We start from the raw sequence: 14,614 nt of genomic DNA, 5'->3' as shown, positions 1-14,614 counted from the left end.
CAGGCAGTGTGTAGACTGCTTTTTAAGCTGTTTATTTATGTCACTCATGAAGAAACGCAAAACAACCTGAATCACTGTTAAGACTAGAATTTTAGCTAAAAGGCTTTCCTATGTTAACAGCTATGGACCTGGTTATATAATAAAGAATTTTGGCCTATATACATCTAAAGAATAGTTATTGGAAGAGTTAAATGGTCTCTTTTCGTTCATTAACAGCTACAGGTATTGCTAGCTACCCAAAGAGTAATAAATGGAAATATTAATATAAATGTTTTTACTGTATTGCACCCTTTCGTTTTACAATCTCCTTGAAGATGAACTCACACCTTCCTCAAAAAGCAAATAATGAAATTCTGGTAAAAATCATAAGTTCTAATAACAGAAATCATTAATATTTTTTCTCTTTACTTACTAAACAAAGCAATATTTTGAAACTTAATATCTAAATACATTCTGGCAAAAAAAGCACAGACATTTCTAAGAACCAAACAAATTTTCTGAATTGAAATATACAAGAAGGCTATTTCACCACTCCAATTTTTAGATCATTTAAACTGATGTCTTATAAGGTTCCAGAAAGAAATGGTTTCCATGACTTTAATGCATTGTAATTATTGTTCCTATCCAGGAAGGTGCTGAAGGCTCATTTTGTTTCCAAAACTAATGCAGTTGGTAGGGAAAATCGCTCTGTCTGCCTAAGTGTGTATGTAATCATCATAGCAATGCAGAAGGGAGCTCTATAAAGGTATTAGGGAAAGAACATTTTAAAATGAGTTCCTAAAGTTTCCTTAATAAATTATTGTGAATTATGAATCTGGATGTATGGTATTCACATAGACCAAAACTAGAATCTCTCTTTTCGAAAAATTTCAAGTATTGGAAAATCTATACCCAGAACAAAGCAAATCTGTGCAGTATGGATTTCCCTAGTCAGTGTTTGGAGTCCTTTCTCTAGTTAGAACAATGAAATTTCCAGCTATTTGACACCTTAACTGTAATAGAACAAAACACTATAAAGCAGCAAGGAATGAGCTCTCACAAGACCAAGGTCAGGTTAGGTTTCCTCCTGTTTCAAACTATAATTTGACAACTGAACTCTAAAGATACCCCTGGAAAAAATCCATGGAGGAGAAGAAAATCAACATGAACACAGGGATTTGCCTTTCATTGTTTCAGTGCAGGACAAAGGAAGGGCAGTTAGGAAACTTGTCTGTGTGCTGTATGTAACCTGAATAGAAGTCTTGAGCAAAGAGCCCTGTCAGTCTGGCTTCCTCCAGGGGCACGACATTCATTTACACAGAAGATAACTCCTGAGACTGCATAATGTGCTAACATGAATAAATTTATTCCCTGCCAGTGGAAGATTTTACTGTACTATTATTATCAACTAATCTTCTCCATTCATTTTACAGGTTGAAAAGACAAGCAAAAAGTAGATTTTTACAGTAAATGAAATATTTCACTGGAAAGTATTTTGACAATGCATTAACATATATATTTCTTTACATAAGCCAAACTTGTAAGAAACTTAATGAATTGCTTTTATGTCATCACCAATATAACAGCTGAGGTCCCTACACAGCATGGATCCTTAACAGAAAAAAAAATTACCATCTTTAAGATTGTACAAATCTCAAAATATTCTAGAAAAAAAAGGAATCTAGTTCTGACAGTTTTCCACTGTCTGAGGGATACATGATCTGGAAGCATATAGCTGACTCAAACAGAATTCATGATTGCATATGCTCAATTTTTTTAAATGTTGAATAAGACTATATGAAATAAGTATCAGATGAAGAGTTGTTTTATCTTTCCCTTATTTTTGCAGTTTTTCTCAAACAAAGTAAGAGGTCAACTCAATGCAAGAAAAATAATCATCTGAGAAAAATTCTTCAGGTGCCATGCCACTTCTTAACACCTGATAGATTTCTACTGGAATTATTTATCTCCTAAAATAATCAATACTTGCAATCACAGAATTATTTAGGTTGGAATAGACCTTTAAGATCATGAAGTCCAACAATAAACCTGACACTGCAAGTCCACCACTAAACCATGGAGCCAAAGTCACTTACTGTGATCCCCGGTGCCACTTCTAGACATCTTTTAAATATCTCCAGGGATGTTGACTCCACCACTTTCCTGGGCAATACTGGACAACCCTTTCAGTGAAGAAATTTTTCCTAAAATCTAAACTTCCTATGGTGCAACTTGAGACCATTTTCTCTTGTCCTATTGTTTGTTATTTACAGATACTGATGCATAATTTCTTTAGCAAAGAAAAAGGCTAACAGTCACATAGAGTTATTTTATGGAGCCTTTCAGCTGGAACCAGTGTCTGTGCTTTAATGTCAGAATAAGTCTATAATTCTAAATTAACAAATAAAGAGGATATGTGGATAATTCAGGTTTGTCTTAGTTGTGCTTCCTACATAATCTAAGTACACCTTGTTTCTCTGCATAAGACTAACTGTACTTCAGCAGATTAGAATTCCCATTGATTTAAGTGGGAAGGGGGAAAAGAAAAATCTATACTTTGCTAAAGCTGCAGCACTCTGTTTACCAATAATGATTTTGTTCTTAGTTTAGGAGATAGAATGTCTGTCTACTGAGAAAATTCTATAAGACAACAATATCCACTTTTCACCAAAATATTAATTAGGCTTCTAGTGTCTAACTGTAGTCCCACAACATAATCAATGGATTATTTCCCAATGCTTCATTGTATGCTTCAAGTATGTAACAGTATATCAAAACCTACAGCCCTCTAAAGACTTGCTTACTTTTCTTTCGGATTAAACTCACCCATATCATGATAGATCCAGTTGCAATGGGGAACCAGAACATTTCTCCCATATTTAAAAAAAGCCCAAATTCTATCTCTACAAACATGGGTTTGTTTCAGATTGTTTGGGAGAAGATCTTCAGTTTAATACTGTGTCTACTAACAAAATATGTCTTTATTTTCATGGCCTACTTCTTCCCTCCAAGATGAAAATGAATGGAAAAGTCTGGTTCCATTTCCAAGCTGCACAAGATATCACTACCATTGACTCCTTTTCACTCTGTATTACAGTGTGTATTGGTGTAAACTGCCTTCACAGAAGTGTATGAAAGAATATCTCTATCATTACCGTGGCTTTAAGCTTTTCACATTCCATTTTTAATTTTTTCCTAATGCTCTACAACTTACTATTGTATATTTGTTGGTCTGGTGACAGCCTTGATGATACACAATAAATAGACAGTCAATATATGTAATTTTTTTCTATGTATTGTTTTTCATTCCAAAATGTGTCCTTAAGTTTAAAATCTACTGAAAAATGCAATTCAATTATTAAAATGCAATTATTCCTATGGCATTAAATCATGACTATAACTCTATAATAATCATGACTATAACTCTATAACTAACATACTCCCCCCCATTTGGGAAAAAAATTAAAATTAAGTTCTCCAAGCCTCCAAGACCCTGAGGTGATATTTACAGCATCATAAAGTTAAGTTTCTTTAGTATTCTTGTTATTTTCTGGTTATTAACATTGGAAATTTTCTTCTGAATTTTAGACTCCTCTCTTTCACTCTCTGAAATTTTGTTTTTATTCTATGCTTCAGTTGTTTAAGTACATACATGTGCTCTGCTTCCTAATGCTTTCCAATTAGCAAAGCATTTACTGAGCTTTCACAGTGAGTACTCTGTGATGGCAGAACCATCTTCTGAAGATTTAGAAAGTTGAGACTACCACTATTCAAATAACTCATTAGAAAGGGTAAAATATTTAATCACCAGCTAGCTTAACATTTTTAATACATATTGAAAACAATTTTGTTGCAACTGGCAAGAGACCACTAAGTTAAGCTTAATTCCATTAAAGCCAGCCACTATGACTGTATAATAATAGTTATGCAAGAATGTCTTGCATAACTAAGTTGATAGTACTCTTTGAAGACAATGCTGAGTGATGTGGAGGATGGTATGCATTTTTCAAGAAGCATTTGATAAGGCTACACATCAAAGAAAACTGGTTATTGTAAGGAAATCTTACACAGAATAGAACATATTTTAGAGAACTGAAAAGTGCATAGTTCCATAAAGACACAAACATTTTTGTCTTGATAACTGAAAACTAAAAGACAAACTTAAGTCTGTTAGTAGCATATACATCACACTGGACATATGAGAACACAGAGGCATCAACCCATGCAATTTAGTATAATGAAATTCTACTACATGGAAAAATATGGGTGTATATACATTTATATCCTAAAATTCTAGTCAAGAAATGCATCCTATTCTGGACCATTACTGTGAATAGGAAGGAATCAATCTTTTCAACATTATGCCAGTGCTTCTATGAAAAATAGTGTACATGGAGGTATTAACTATGAAGTTTTTTCTGCATTTATTTTAAATTGGAAATAAGAGATCACTTGTATTCTGATATTTTTTGATTTGTTTGCTTTCCCCTTTTTGTAGTAGCTGAGTTAAGATAATCAGGCAGCCTTTCGTAGAACTGAGATTTTTTTATTTTAGAATAATCTCTATAGAAAATCAGAGAAGTTTTCAAATGCCTTTGAGTAAACTGTATAATGCATTATGAAAACATACCAGGGTGACAATTCCTGCAGCACAGTGAGAGAGATTAGATGCTTCACATGGTCTCTGAGCTATGAATTATGATATTCAGAGCAGGTCTATCTCCTTTGAAATCAAGTACTCCTAATATCTGAAGATCTAGCGCCAGTTGGCTCATATTTTTTATATTCTCAGCATATACTTCCTCTAAAGCTGATGAGTCTATCATTCTTTCAGAGCAAATATATGCAAACATACAGGGTCAGTTCAGTATTCAGAAATTGTCATCAATATTTGGTAATTATTACACTGCTGTTTAGGAATGATAAGTAATAAAAATGTCATTTATTCATAAGCATTAGAAAACCTAAACATAGCCTTTCTGCTTTTGATGAATATGAAAAGTTAATAGTTATTCTTCACTTAAGCTGATATGACTAGTTTGTATATCTAACCTCTGAAATTGTTTCATAATAAGCTCTCAATAATGACAGACTCCACTGATTTACTGTCTAGAATATCCATTGACTGACTGAACCCATGATGATGAAGCAATTGTATTCCCAGCAGCATCTATGCTTATACAGCATATGCAGTAATACATCTTTGGTTTGATTTTATTTAAAACCTTATTCTGAATTCTCTAGCCTACTTTCCATATGTCTATATTTTTACAAGAAATCTGGAAGCATTAAATTTATATGCTTAGTTTATCTACTGATCCCATTAATCAGCCTTTGACTACATGCTAGCAATCTCTCTTGGATACACTTGGTTTATGTCTGTCATAGACATCATCTTTGTTTGGGGTTGTTTTAAAGAATATTTTACAATGATGTTATTTTAAAGCTATGCCCTGGTTATACTGTAGTCAAATGCTGATAAGGTTGGAATGACACATGACAAATCTCCAGATTAAAAGTCATTTACTAACCATTATATTCCAGGTATCTTCTACTTCCAATATAGTATAAAAATTCTGAAGAGTAGACCAGCAAGGACATATTTAAACAGCATGGAGAGCATGAAAAGAATGAAAGCTTCATCTTATGCTTATAAGTTTACTTCATACAGTCTTGATAGCTTTGACAGCTTTTACTGTTCTTTCAAGTTTCTGCCATATGACTATTTTTGAAGCATTTGAAGCATCTGCTTTTTAGCAAAATATGCTAAAAAGCATCGGAAAGCCTCCTCCATGTTCCAGCTTCCCACTCTTATAGATAACTCCTATTTTTTCCTGGCTAGAATGAGCTTTTTTTTCTGTTTGTTTCCAGGGACCTTTTTAAGTTAAAACGTCCATTTAGAAAGGAACCAACAGAAAATGTCCACCTGAAGAAAATTAGCTTTACAGTTTGAGAAGAAAATGAAAGCTACTGAGAGTGTGGAGAAGCAAAATTTTTCTATTACAGACTTCAAATGTACTGTATAACAGCTTAAGGAACCCTGTCTAGTGGTGGCAACCATAACTAAAATGTCATATAAAGGTAGTCCTCAAAAAAAACCACAAAAAAATATGGTCTTGTTTGTTAGTTTATCATCTTAACTACTCACCTCACCTACTTTGGTAAAGTTCAAAAGTTCCAGTAAGATGCAAGTTACCCCAATATGAACAGGAGGAATTATAGTCTAGACAAATGAACCTTGTTATGATATGGCCCTCCTTGCCATCCTGCCCTTGCATCTTCAGCATGAAGTTTAGCATTTGCTCAGACCCAAAAGCATTTAAATTCCAGGCCTTTAGTATTTAATTACAATCCCAGCTGGAGTCAGTACTTCCACAGTGGCATGAAATAGCTTATAGGACATACCCATCATAAACTGTTGCTCAATGATTCTATATGACAGACTCCAAACAAATGTGTTCTCAAACAAAAACATTACATTAAAAGCTATATTTTACTAGATGTAGTCACAGAATTAATTTCTGATAATTCGATCGAATTCAATCATTTTAGGTGCTTGGCTTTATAAAACAGCACAAAATTCATTTTGCTGCCTTTCCTGATTTGAATCAGGAAACAAGATTTTCAGAATGTTTGTGAATGAGTCAGAATACATATGACATTAATACATGTACACCTGCAAAGATAAACACATAAAAATATGAAAAACTTCCTTGTGATCTCATTTATATTATCTAAGTAATTAATCAGTCAGACAAGGCATACATGAAAAGAACTTCTGTTATAATCACTGGCAGTAACACAGTGACAGAAACATTGCATTCAGGAAAACAGGATGAACACAACTATCATAACTTGTGCAGTGAAGTGAAAGAGATAAATCCAACACAAACATATACTCATGTCCCCAAAAATTAAACTAAAATAATACTTGTAGTGGAAGAGAATACCTCAACTTTAAATCTTAAACCATTCTAGTTTCCAGAGAATTCTGTCTAATAATAGCCTTACATATCTTTGCCACTCTAAACTGCTGTCAGAGAGAAACACTCATTTTCCTTATACCTGAGATCAGGAGAGGATTAATATTCCATGGATTTTTTTCTTCTTTTTTTTAATTCACTCACACCTTACCTCTCCATTCAGAAAGTTTTGTAGAGTGCCATGAATATTTTGGTTGTTGCAGTTATCAAGAATATTCACCTCTTAGGTAGTTTCAGTTCTTTACACCTAACTTTGAATATTTCCATAAAATGGAAGCTGAAAATATTTCCTCTCTCTACAGCCATTGGAGAGAGACAGAGGTAAATCTCTCCCAGAGACAGTAAAAGCAGCCATTACCTTTGCCTCCTTAAAACTCTGAAAGTTACCTGCAATAAATATTGGCTAATCTTTATCTTCACACCATTGGGTAAATAGGATTATCTTAAATTCTTATTCAAATCATAGTACTAAAAAAATTATCTGTTGAACAAAGTAGTTTACAGACAGCAATCAAACCCACTAAATTTCATACCCAAAACAGTTTCATACTCAGAGATCCCTGGATTTTGATATAATGGCTGAAAGCCTTCCATATATGTGAAGTAATATTCAGCACTACTCTGATGAAAACATTGGCAACCTCTAAAACTCTCCCAGAAATAAAAGAAATCATGCTGGATATTTAACCTTTGAACTATATATAGCCCTGTAGAAAGATGTGAGCCTGTGAATTACAGTAACAAAACCTGTTGGCTGTTTTTTGTAATAGATGGTGAAGAAAGATGTTGTCCTGATAACAGCTGTGATTCTGAATAGATTTCCACAGCAAAACTTATTACAAGTGGGCACCAGAGGACAGTCTACATCTTCACTCATTTATAGATATTAAAATTTTGTAAATTATGTGCTGTGGCTGCCTTAATGCTTTTCTCTAGTTTTCTTCCTGGATCATGATGGGGATAACTTCCTGGCTCATGAGCCTCACCTGAAGGCTTTTGCCCTAGATATTCAGAGACATACACACATCCATAGAGAGATGTTCCAAGAGAGAATGAGCACTCCACCCCCTTGCTGCAAGATGTATTACTGATTAAAGAATGGTGATATAGTCGATTTCTAACAAAGCTGCTACGAATAGCTCACTTCTAAACTATTCTGAAACAGAGAGGAAACACTGCTGAAGTACAAAATTGCACAGTACTTAATTTCTTGTTAATCACTCTTGTTAGTTAGTGGGTTTAGAATGGCAATGAATTTGAATTCAGCTGAGTGTCCTGGACGCATTAAACCTGTTGAAAGAGCACTTTAAAAGGGAAGAATTTGACCTCTCTTTTCAAAGGTACAGAGAGGTAAGCAAAGCATCAAGTTCAGACTTTTCCTCCTACATAATTTCTACTAATTCTAGTCTGCTGTGGGTGTTTTTAAAAGACTGTTGATCCAGATTTAAAGAATAGAGTAACAAAAGAAACAATAAGATTCTTTCTTAGCTGTCCCTCTCTTTGTTTTGTAAACAATACAGTCTTCTGCAGTTTACAAATTAATAACTGTCCCTATGTTATACTCTTCTGAGAATATCAACTGACAGTAAAGGAGGCAATGGGCACAAATTGAAATAGAGGAAATTCCACTTGAAATTTAGAAAAAAACTTTTTTCCCCATGAAACTGATAAAACATTGGATTAATTCTCCAGAGAGTTTGTGCAGTCCCCATTCTGGGTGACAAAATCCAACTGACTCGGACAGTGTCATGGGCAACCAACTTTCAGCTGGTGGGCTCTGACTGAAAAATCGCTGGGGATGTCTTCCAAACTCAGCTATTTCTGTTATTCTGTGAAATAATTCCACCTTTAGGCATCTGCTGAACATGCACTTTCAGCATAAAAGCTCAAATCATGACTCTATTCCCAGAAGAAAACCTAGCAGCTAGGAGCTCAATGACACCTTTGACACTGGAGGTCAGTACAGTATTTCTTGCATAATAATCAGACTTTACTCTGGGCCAAAGCAGGTGCTACTGTTGCATTCCTAGGGCAAATGTTGGCATAAAGAATTCCCATTTAAACAATCTCTTTAAATAAATATAGTAATAATATATCAATCTGATATTGAGTGCCTATTTTCTTCTTAAGATGGTTATAAACTGAAGATTCAGTTTCCCTTTTCTCTTCGCTGATCTGTTGCTTACTGAATGTCACCTGGAGTGAGGTAAATGGTCAGTTTTTCAAACAGTCCAGTTTGGCACGTAGAGTTCAGAGGCCAATTCATCATCAGAAAGGTGTTTCAGTACTGATTTATTATTCAATTTATAGAATGCTAAACTAATAGTGAAAGAGATGTTTTTCCATCAGAGTATTTTTTGATGCTGCACTACACAGTTTACCTCAGCAGATGCAGTTTGTGGTTTTGTCTAGCCTACCTGAGAATGATCAGACACACTGAAGGGGAAGGAAACTACCCCAAAAGTCAACTTTTTCCTAATTCCAGGCAACCAATACTGCCTCACTGATTCAAACCAAGAGCAGATTCCTTCACCTTACTTGATCAGCTGTGTTGTAAGAGAAATAAGAAGCAGAGCTTCTTTCAAATCCATCCCTCCCTTGCCCATAGTTCAGTTTACAGCGCCAATCACTTTCCTGACCGTGTATAGCTCACAAGAGCTCCTGAGAGCACCAGACGTGAGGAAAATTCACTTTCCTTAAAACTTAAATGGCCATAAAAGTCAGGGTATATATTTGTCATTAATCACTTAATACTGATTGGTAAGTTAGACTGTCCAAAACACAAAAAATAACCATACTTTCCCTCAAATATGGAAGTCATTGGCTATCTAAATGCATAAACACTCTTGCCTACATTGAAGTTCTTCTTTAAAACACGTCTCATTTCATTTGCAGAGAAATTTGGCAAAACTTGTCTCAAATTTTCTGCTAAAACAGCTTCTTCCTTGCCTTCAGAAACAACTATTCTGCAAAAATAAAGACTATTAATAACATTTGAAGAGGTATTTAAGTATTTCTTGCTTTCCCTTCTACTTTAAATTATTTCAAGGATAAAGTCCTATAACCAGGAAGCGTAGAAGCCCCAAAAGTGGAACCTGAAAGGCCCAAGAACTGCCAGACAGGAAACTATCTGTGAGATTCCTTTTGAACTATGGCAAGAATGCATCTGAATGTGCAAGAATGAGAAGAAAAATCTAGTGAGGATTGGACACTTCTAATATAATTTGTTATACAGCAATATTTAAATAATATATGTGGACATGAAAGTGAATGTATTACAGGGACCTGATTTTATTTACATGTACATGTGGCACTTAGGGACATGGTTTAGAGGTAGACCTGGCTGTGTTAGGTCTACAGTTGGCCACAATGATCTTAAAGGTCATTTCCAACCTTAATGATTCTGATTCTCTTTTTCTCTTTTTGTCTGTGTTCATAGCAATGATGAAAAGTAAGAGGATGAAGTTCACATTGGAACTTTGTGCATTTCTAACAGTTGCTGTGACTACAGGCAGAGTGTCCTTGATGGAAAAGGGACTGCTGGGGAAAGAAGAGCCACCTCAGGAGAGGGAGGCATTCCCCAGAGGGATAGAAAAAATTGTGGAAGATAGAAGATCTTTCTAGCTGGCTTTTTCTTTGTGTGGTGTTTTGCATGGAGCACATCAGATGTAGGAACATAGTAAAAAACAATGCCTTTCTTTATCCAATCTATTTGGCATTTAAACATTTCTGGTTTAGCTGAAGTGTCATCTACTGTGCCTTCTGCATAGTAGACATGGAGAGCAACTACTGGGGCTGTCCTCTGCCAGCTTAGATCACTTTCTAAGAGGAAGAGGGTTTGCCTTCAGTTCTTTTTCACACTTCCAGGCATATTCATCTATTTTTTTAAACTTAGGGACAACAGAGGAATACACACTTTGCAGAAAGAGCAAAAGCATCTAGAGATGCTTAATGCAAGGGACACTCTGCTGGGGCACAACTTGAGAGAAGGAAAAAGGACAGCATTTGGCCAAAACAGGTATTGTGCTGTGATAAAGCCTTTAGTATTGCCAGTCACCAGCAGAACTGTTGGTAAAACTCAAGCCAAAGAGTCCTTAAAATGCTGACACCATTTTATCCCCATTACATTTGATCCAGCTGCAGCTGGGTGAATACTGCATTGAATGAGTTGTTGAGCTGTTACCAAGACTTCTCCTGTTTAAGTCAGAGAGGTATTCCCTGTCTCAAAAGGACAATCTGAGAATATAGTAAAGCTCAGGGTAGCACATGATAGAAGACTGCTTTTGTTGTTTATTACCCCATCTTGCTATTATTTGCCTAGATTCAACCTGTTTGGACATTTGAATAAATCCTCAAATAAGCAGTATCAAAGGCAGCTTTTCTTCCTGAAGTGCTGCCATGCACAGCTTTATTAATGCCAGCCAGAATTTCTTCATGACACTCTTGTCTAACATCTGTTGCGAATTGAATCTGATGGAACACACCTGGTAGATGATGTACTAATGCCAACACATCAATTCCTATGGATAGCTGCTAGTTTCTAAGTAAATGGCTAATTTTTACATATGGTGTTTTTAGCAATTTGGAGTGTTCCCCTACTTCTCTTCTGTGACATTAGCAATAAGCAACGGCATCTGACTTTGGGAAAATGCCCAAACTCTATTTTCTCTACGTAGAATCTATTTTAAACATTTATTTTCCTTCTAGTCTCACTAAACTAAACTGTATCAGCTTAAAAGGGTTCCCTTACTGTTCAAAGCACCCACAGAGGAGAAAGAACAAGAATACATGGCAGGTACTGGGAAGAATATAATTACGATTAATTCATTGGTTGTATAATTTTGTCTGGTGATGGAATAGTAATTAAATAGCCATATTAATTATTTATTTAAGAATTTGGTTAAAATATAGGTCATGGTTTCCAAATGTTTGAGGAAAATGCTTTCCATTAATCTCTACAGAACAAAATAAAGACTGCAAGAGTCATCAGATGTCCAGTCTGTTCTAAAGCACGATTTCTGTCTTGCCTCTTATTTCTGTTCAGACACCTCAAGGCTGAAAATGGCACAGGTGGTTTGAGATCCCTCATTCCCATTTACCTTCACAGGTGTCCAAGGCCTTTTGGATGTTTGAAGGAATTCTGATATCAGAGTACCTGACTAATGTAGGATCACCCCTGCTACTTTTGGGAGTCTGCAACTACAGCTGCTGGCTACCTGCCTGCTGGGCTGTGTTTTCATTCCCCTTACTCTTCAGCTGCCAGCCAGCTCTCCCTGCCCACCCCTCACAGCTCTTGTTGCTCAGCCATCTTCATCTTCTTGTTTGCCTCAATGCCACCATAGCATCCACTAAACAACTGGGGTTTCTTTTTTCCCAGGTTTCCTTTCCTACAAAAGACTGCCCTTCTTAATATCTAGCTTCATGCACAATTCAGAGCAATTCTGAAAGGGATGTCAAACTCTTTTCTCTAATAGGCAGAGCAGAATGAGATCCTGTGAAGTCGGGTAGGAGTTTCTGGTTTAATTCACTGGCTTTAGATTCAGAGCAGAATTAGGCCATTTGATGCTAAATTCTCAGGATGTGTCTGAATAAAAATAGTACAAATACTGTGGCATTCAAGCTCTTCATCCATAATATATTCATCTTGAAGTGCACAGCTGCCATGCATATATTTATGTAACTGTTATCTGTAGAAATAGTTAAGTATTCAGTTCAACTCTGAAAAAAATATTTAGAAAAGTTAAGGAAGGCTAAGTGGTGAGCACAAGCAAGAGGCATAGTCATTACACATACATGTCTTCAGAAGGCATCAAATCACTAACATTTTCACCTGAATCACTGAAGATACATAACACAGCTAGAAAATGTACAGAGAAGAACAAGGACATGAGGAATCTAAGCAGACCGCATCTTTTCAGTTAATAAGCAGACAGCTTAAGGGGGCAATGACAAGCATTCACTTTTCACAGTCAAAACACTTGAGGCAATCCATAAAATACTCAAACACAAGGCTTAAACCAAAGACAATGTAATTAATTTATAGAACCTATTTCCATAACATTTTTTAAATCAATAGTGTAAACATGTTGAAAAACAAGACTGGATAAAACCATGAACAATTGAGACATCAGAAGCTTTTAAACACAGTATGACCTCCAGCCTGAGAGGACCAGACACAACAGCAGCTGGATGTGGATCAGACAGGAAGGTGGCAGCATTCCCTACAAACCCCATCTCTTGTATTGTTTTTCACTATCAGCTACTGAGAGCTTTTGTCTCTCCAATTTTGGCAGCTGTCTTGCACTTACCCTACACTGTTCCCAACCTTCACAAATAAAAATGCTGCAAATAATCTGGTCTATGTATGCAGTGGGAGCTGAGGGCTACAGGAACATCTGTAGCCTCCCTGCTCTACCCAGCTGGTACAGCAATGCAGAACCTCCTTACACCTGCCTCTACTTTTTCCAGATTTCTTCTTCCTTCCTTTCTAAACTTAACAGTGAAAAGTCTTTGGTGCAGCAATACAAGCACGGTCATATTAACCACCAATATTTTTATTCTGTTGCATCTCTGGCAGGCTCTTGGCAGTATAGCAACAAACATACCAGTAATAAATGAGCTTTTAAGTTCACCAAGCTTTACTGTTCAGCAGCTGGCTTGTGGTCTCTGATGAAAACTTAACGTATACAACCCCTGCATAGGCAGCACACCAAATAGCAATAACAGCAACAACACTAATAAAAATGTAAGACATTGCTCTGACCTCAAGTTGAGAACACAGGTCAACCATCTTCCTAACTATACCAAAATCTATTACTTCAGGGGCTCTTTTCCTAAGCTACACTAACACACTACTGAATTGCAGCGAGTTAGGTAAGTAGGAGCACAATGCCCATTAAGCCTCCATAAACAATTAACTTTTGCAGCTGAGCTCTATAACAAAACAACCTGTCTGCTGCCATGGGATGTTGTTTCACTTCATGTAGGTCATTGGTGAGGTAATAGACAGTTTTACCCAGCAACAGCAGAAAAGTAGCAAAATACCAGCACAACACATCCTTTGATAGGCTTAATAAAAATATAGATCAAGTTCATAGCAGAAGAAATTGAAAAAAAACCAATTACCTCACTTAAATGTATTTCAAATGTTTACAAAGTATACAGAATTTTACTGCTAAAAATACCCCAACAAAACATACATTCAATGTAAAAAAATGCCTTAAACTTACCTCTTAGTTTACACTGATTTAATATATTTTTTCTTCTACTTTTCAACTTTCCTTGCATCTTGGGAATATAGTGGTTTTCTCCACCCGTTTCCTTCCTCTCACCTCCTCCCCCTCCAATCTGGCCTCCTTTCCTTCCTTGGAGGTTTTTAAGCTTTAATTTGAGAGTGTAAAGCTGAAAAATATTTGATACAATTTTTTTTTTTAATTAGAGAATTGAGCTCCTCACCATGGTTGAAGCATTTCTGGGAACAGCACCAAAAAGCTGGAAGCTACTGCACTGAGTAGCCACAGCTTATCTCTTACAATCATCACTCATTTATTTTTCCCAGACAACTAATGTTTCAGCATTTTACTTACAGACATGACTGCAGTTTAGGAAACTAGAAATGAGTCCGATCTCTTTGTTCAATTTTGGAACGTGCA

At 35.9% G+C, this 14,614-nt stretch overlaps 1 protein-coding gene across 2 annotated transcripts in view; it reads right to left on the bottom strand.

Moving 5' to 3' along the window:
* DLGAP2 (DLG associated protein 2) overlaps nt 1–14,614 on the bottom strand; it is a 316,157-nt gene that overhangs the window by 279,931 nt on the left and 21,612 nt on the right. For both annotated transcript variants that reach the window (XM_030944311.1, XM_030944312.1), the window contains exon 2: nt 14,192–14,363. In XM_030944311.1, coding sequence (XP_030800171.1) covers nt 14,192–14,249 — 58 coding nt within the window. In that variant the 5' untranslated portion in view covers nt 14,250–14,363. The remainder of the gene's footprint in view (nt 1–14,191; nt 14,364–14,614) is intronic.

The sequence above is a fragment of the Camarhynchus parvulus genome, chromosome 3 (genome assembly GCF_901933205.1).
Source record: "Camarhynchus parvulus chromosome 3, STF_HiC, whole genome shotgun sequence".
NCBI lineage: Eukaryota > Metazoa > Chordata > Aves > Passeriformes > Thraupidae > Camarhynchus > Camarhynchus parvulus.
Note: the sequence above shows the minus strand (reverse complement) of the source record. Positions and strands in the feature narration are given on the sequence as shown.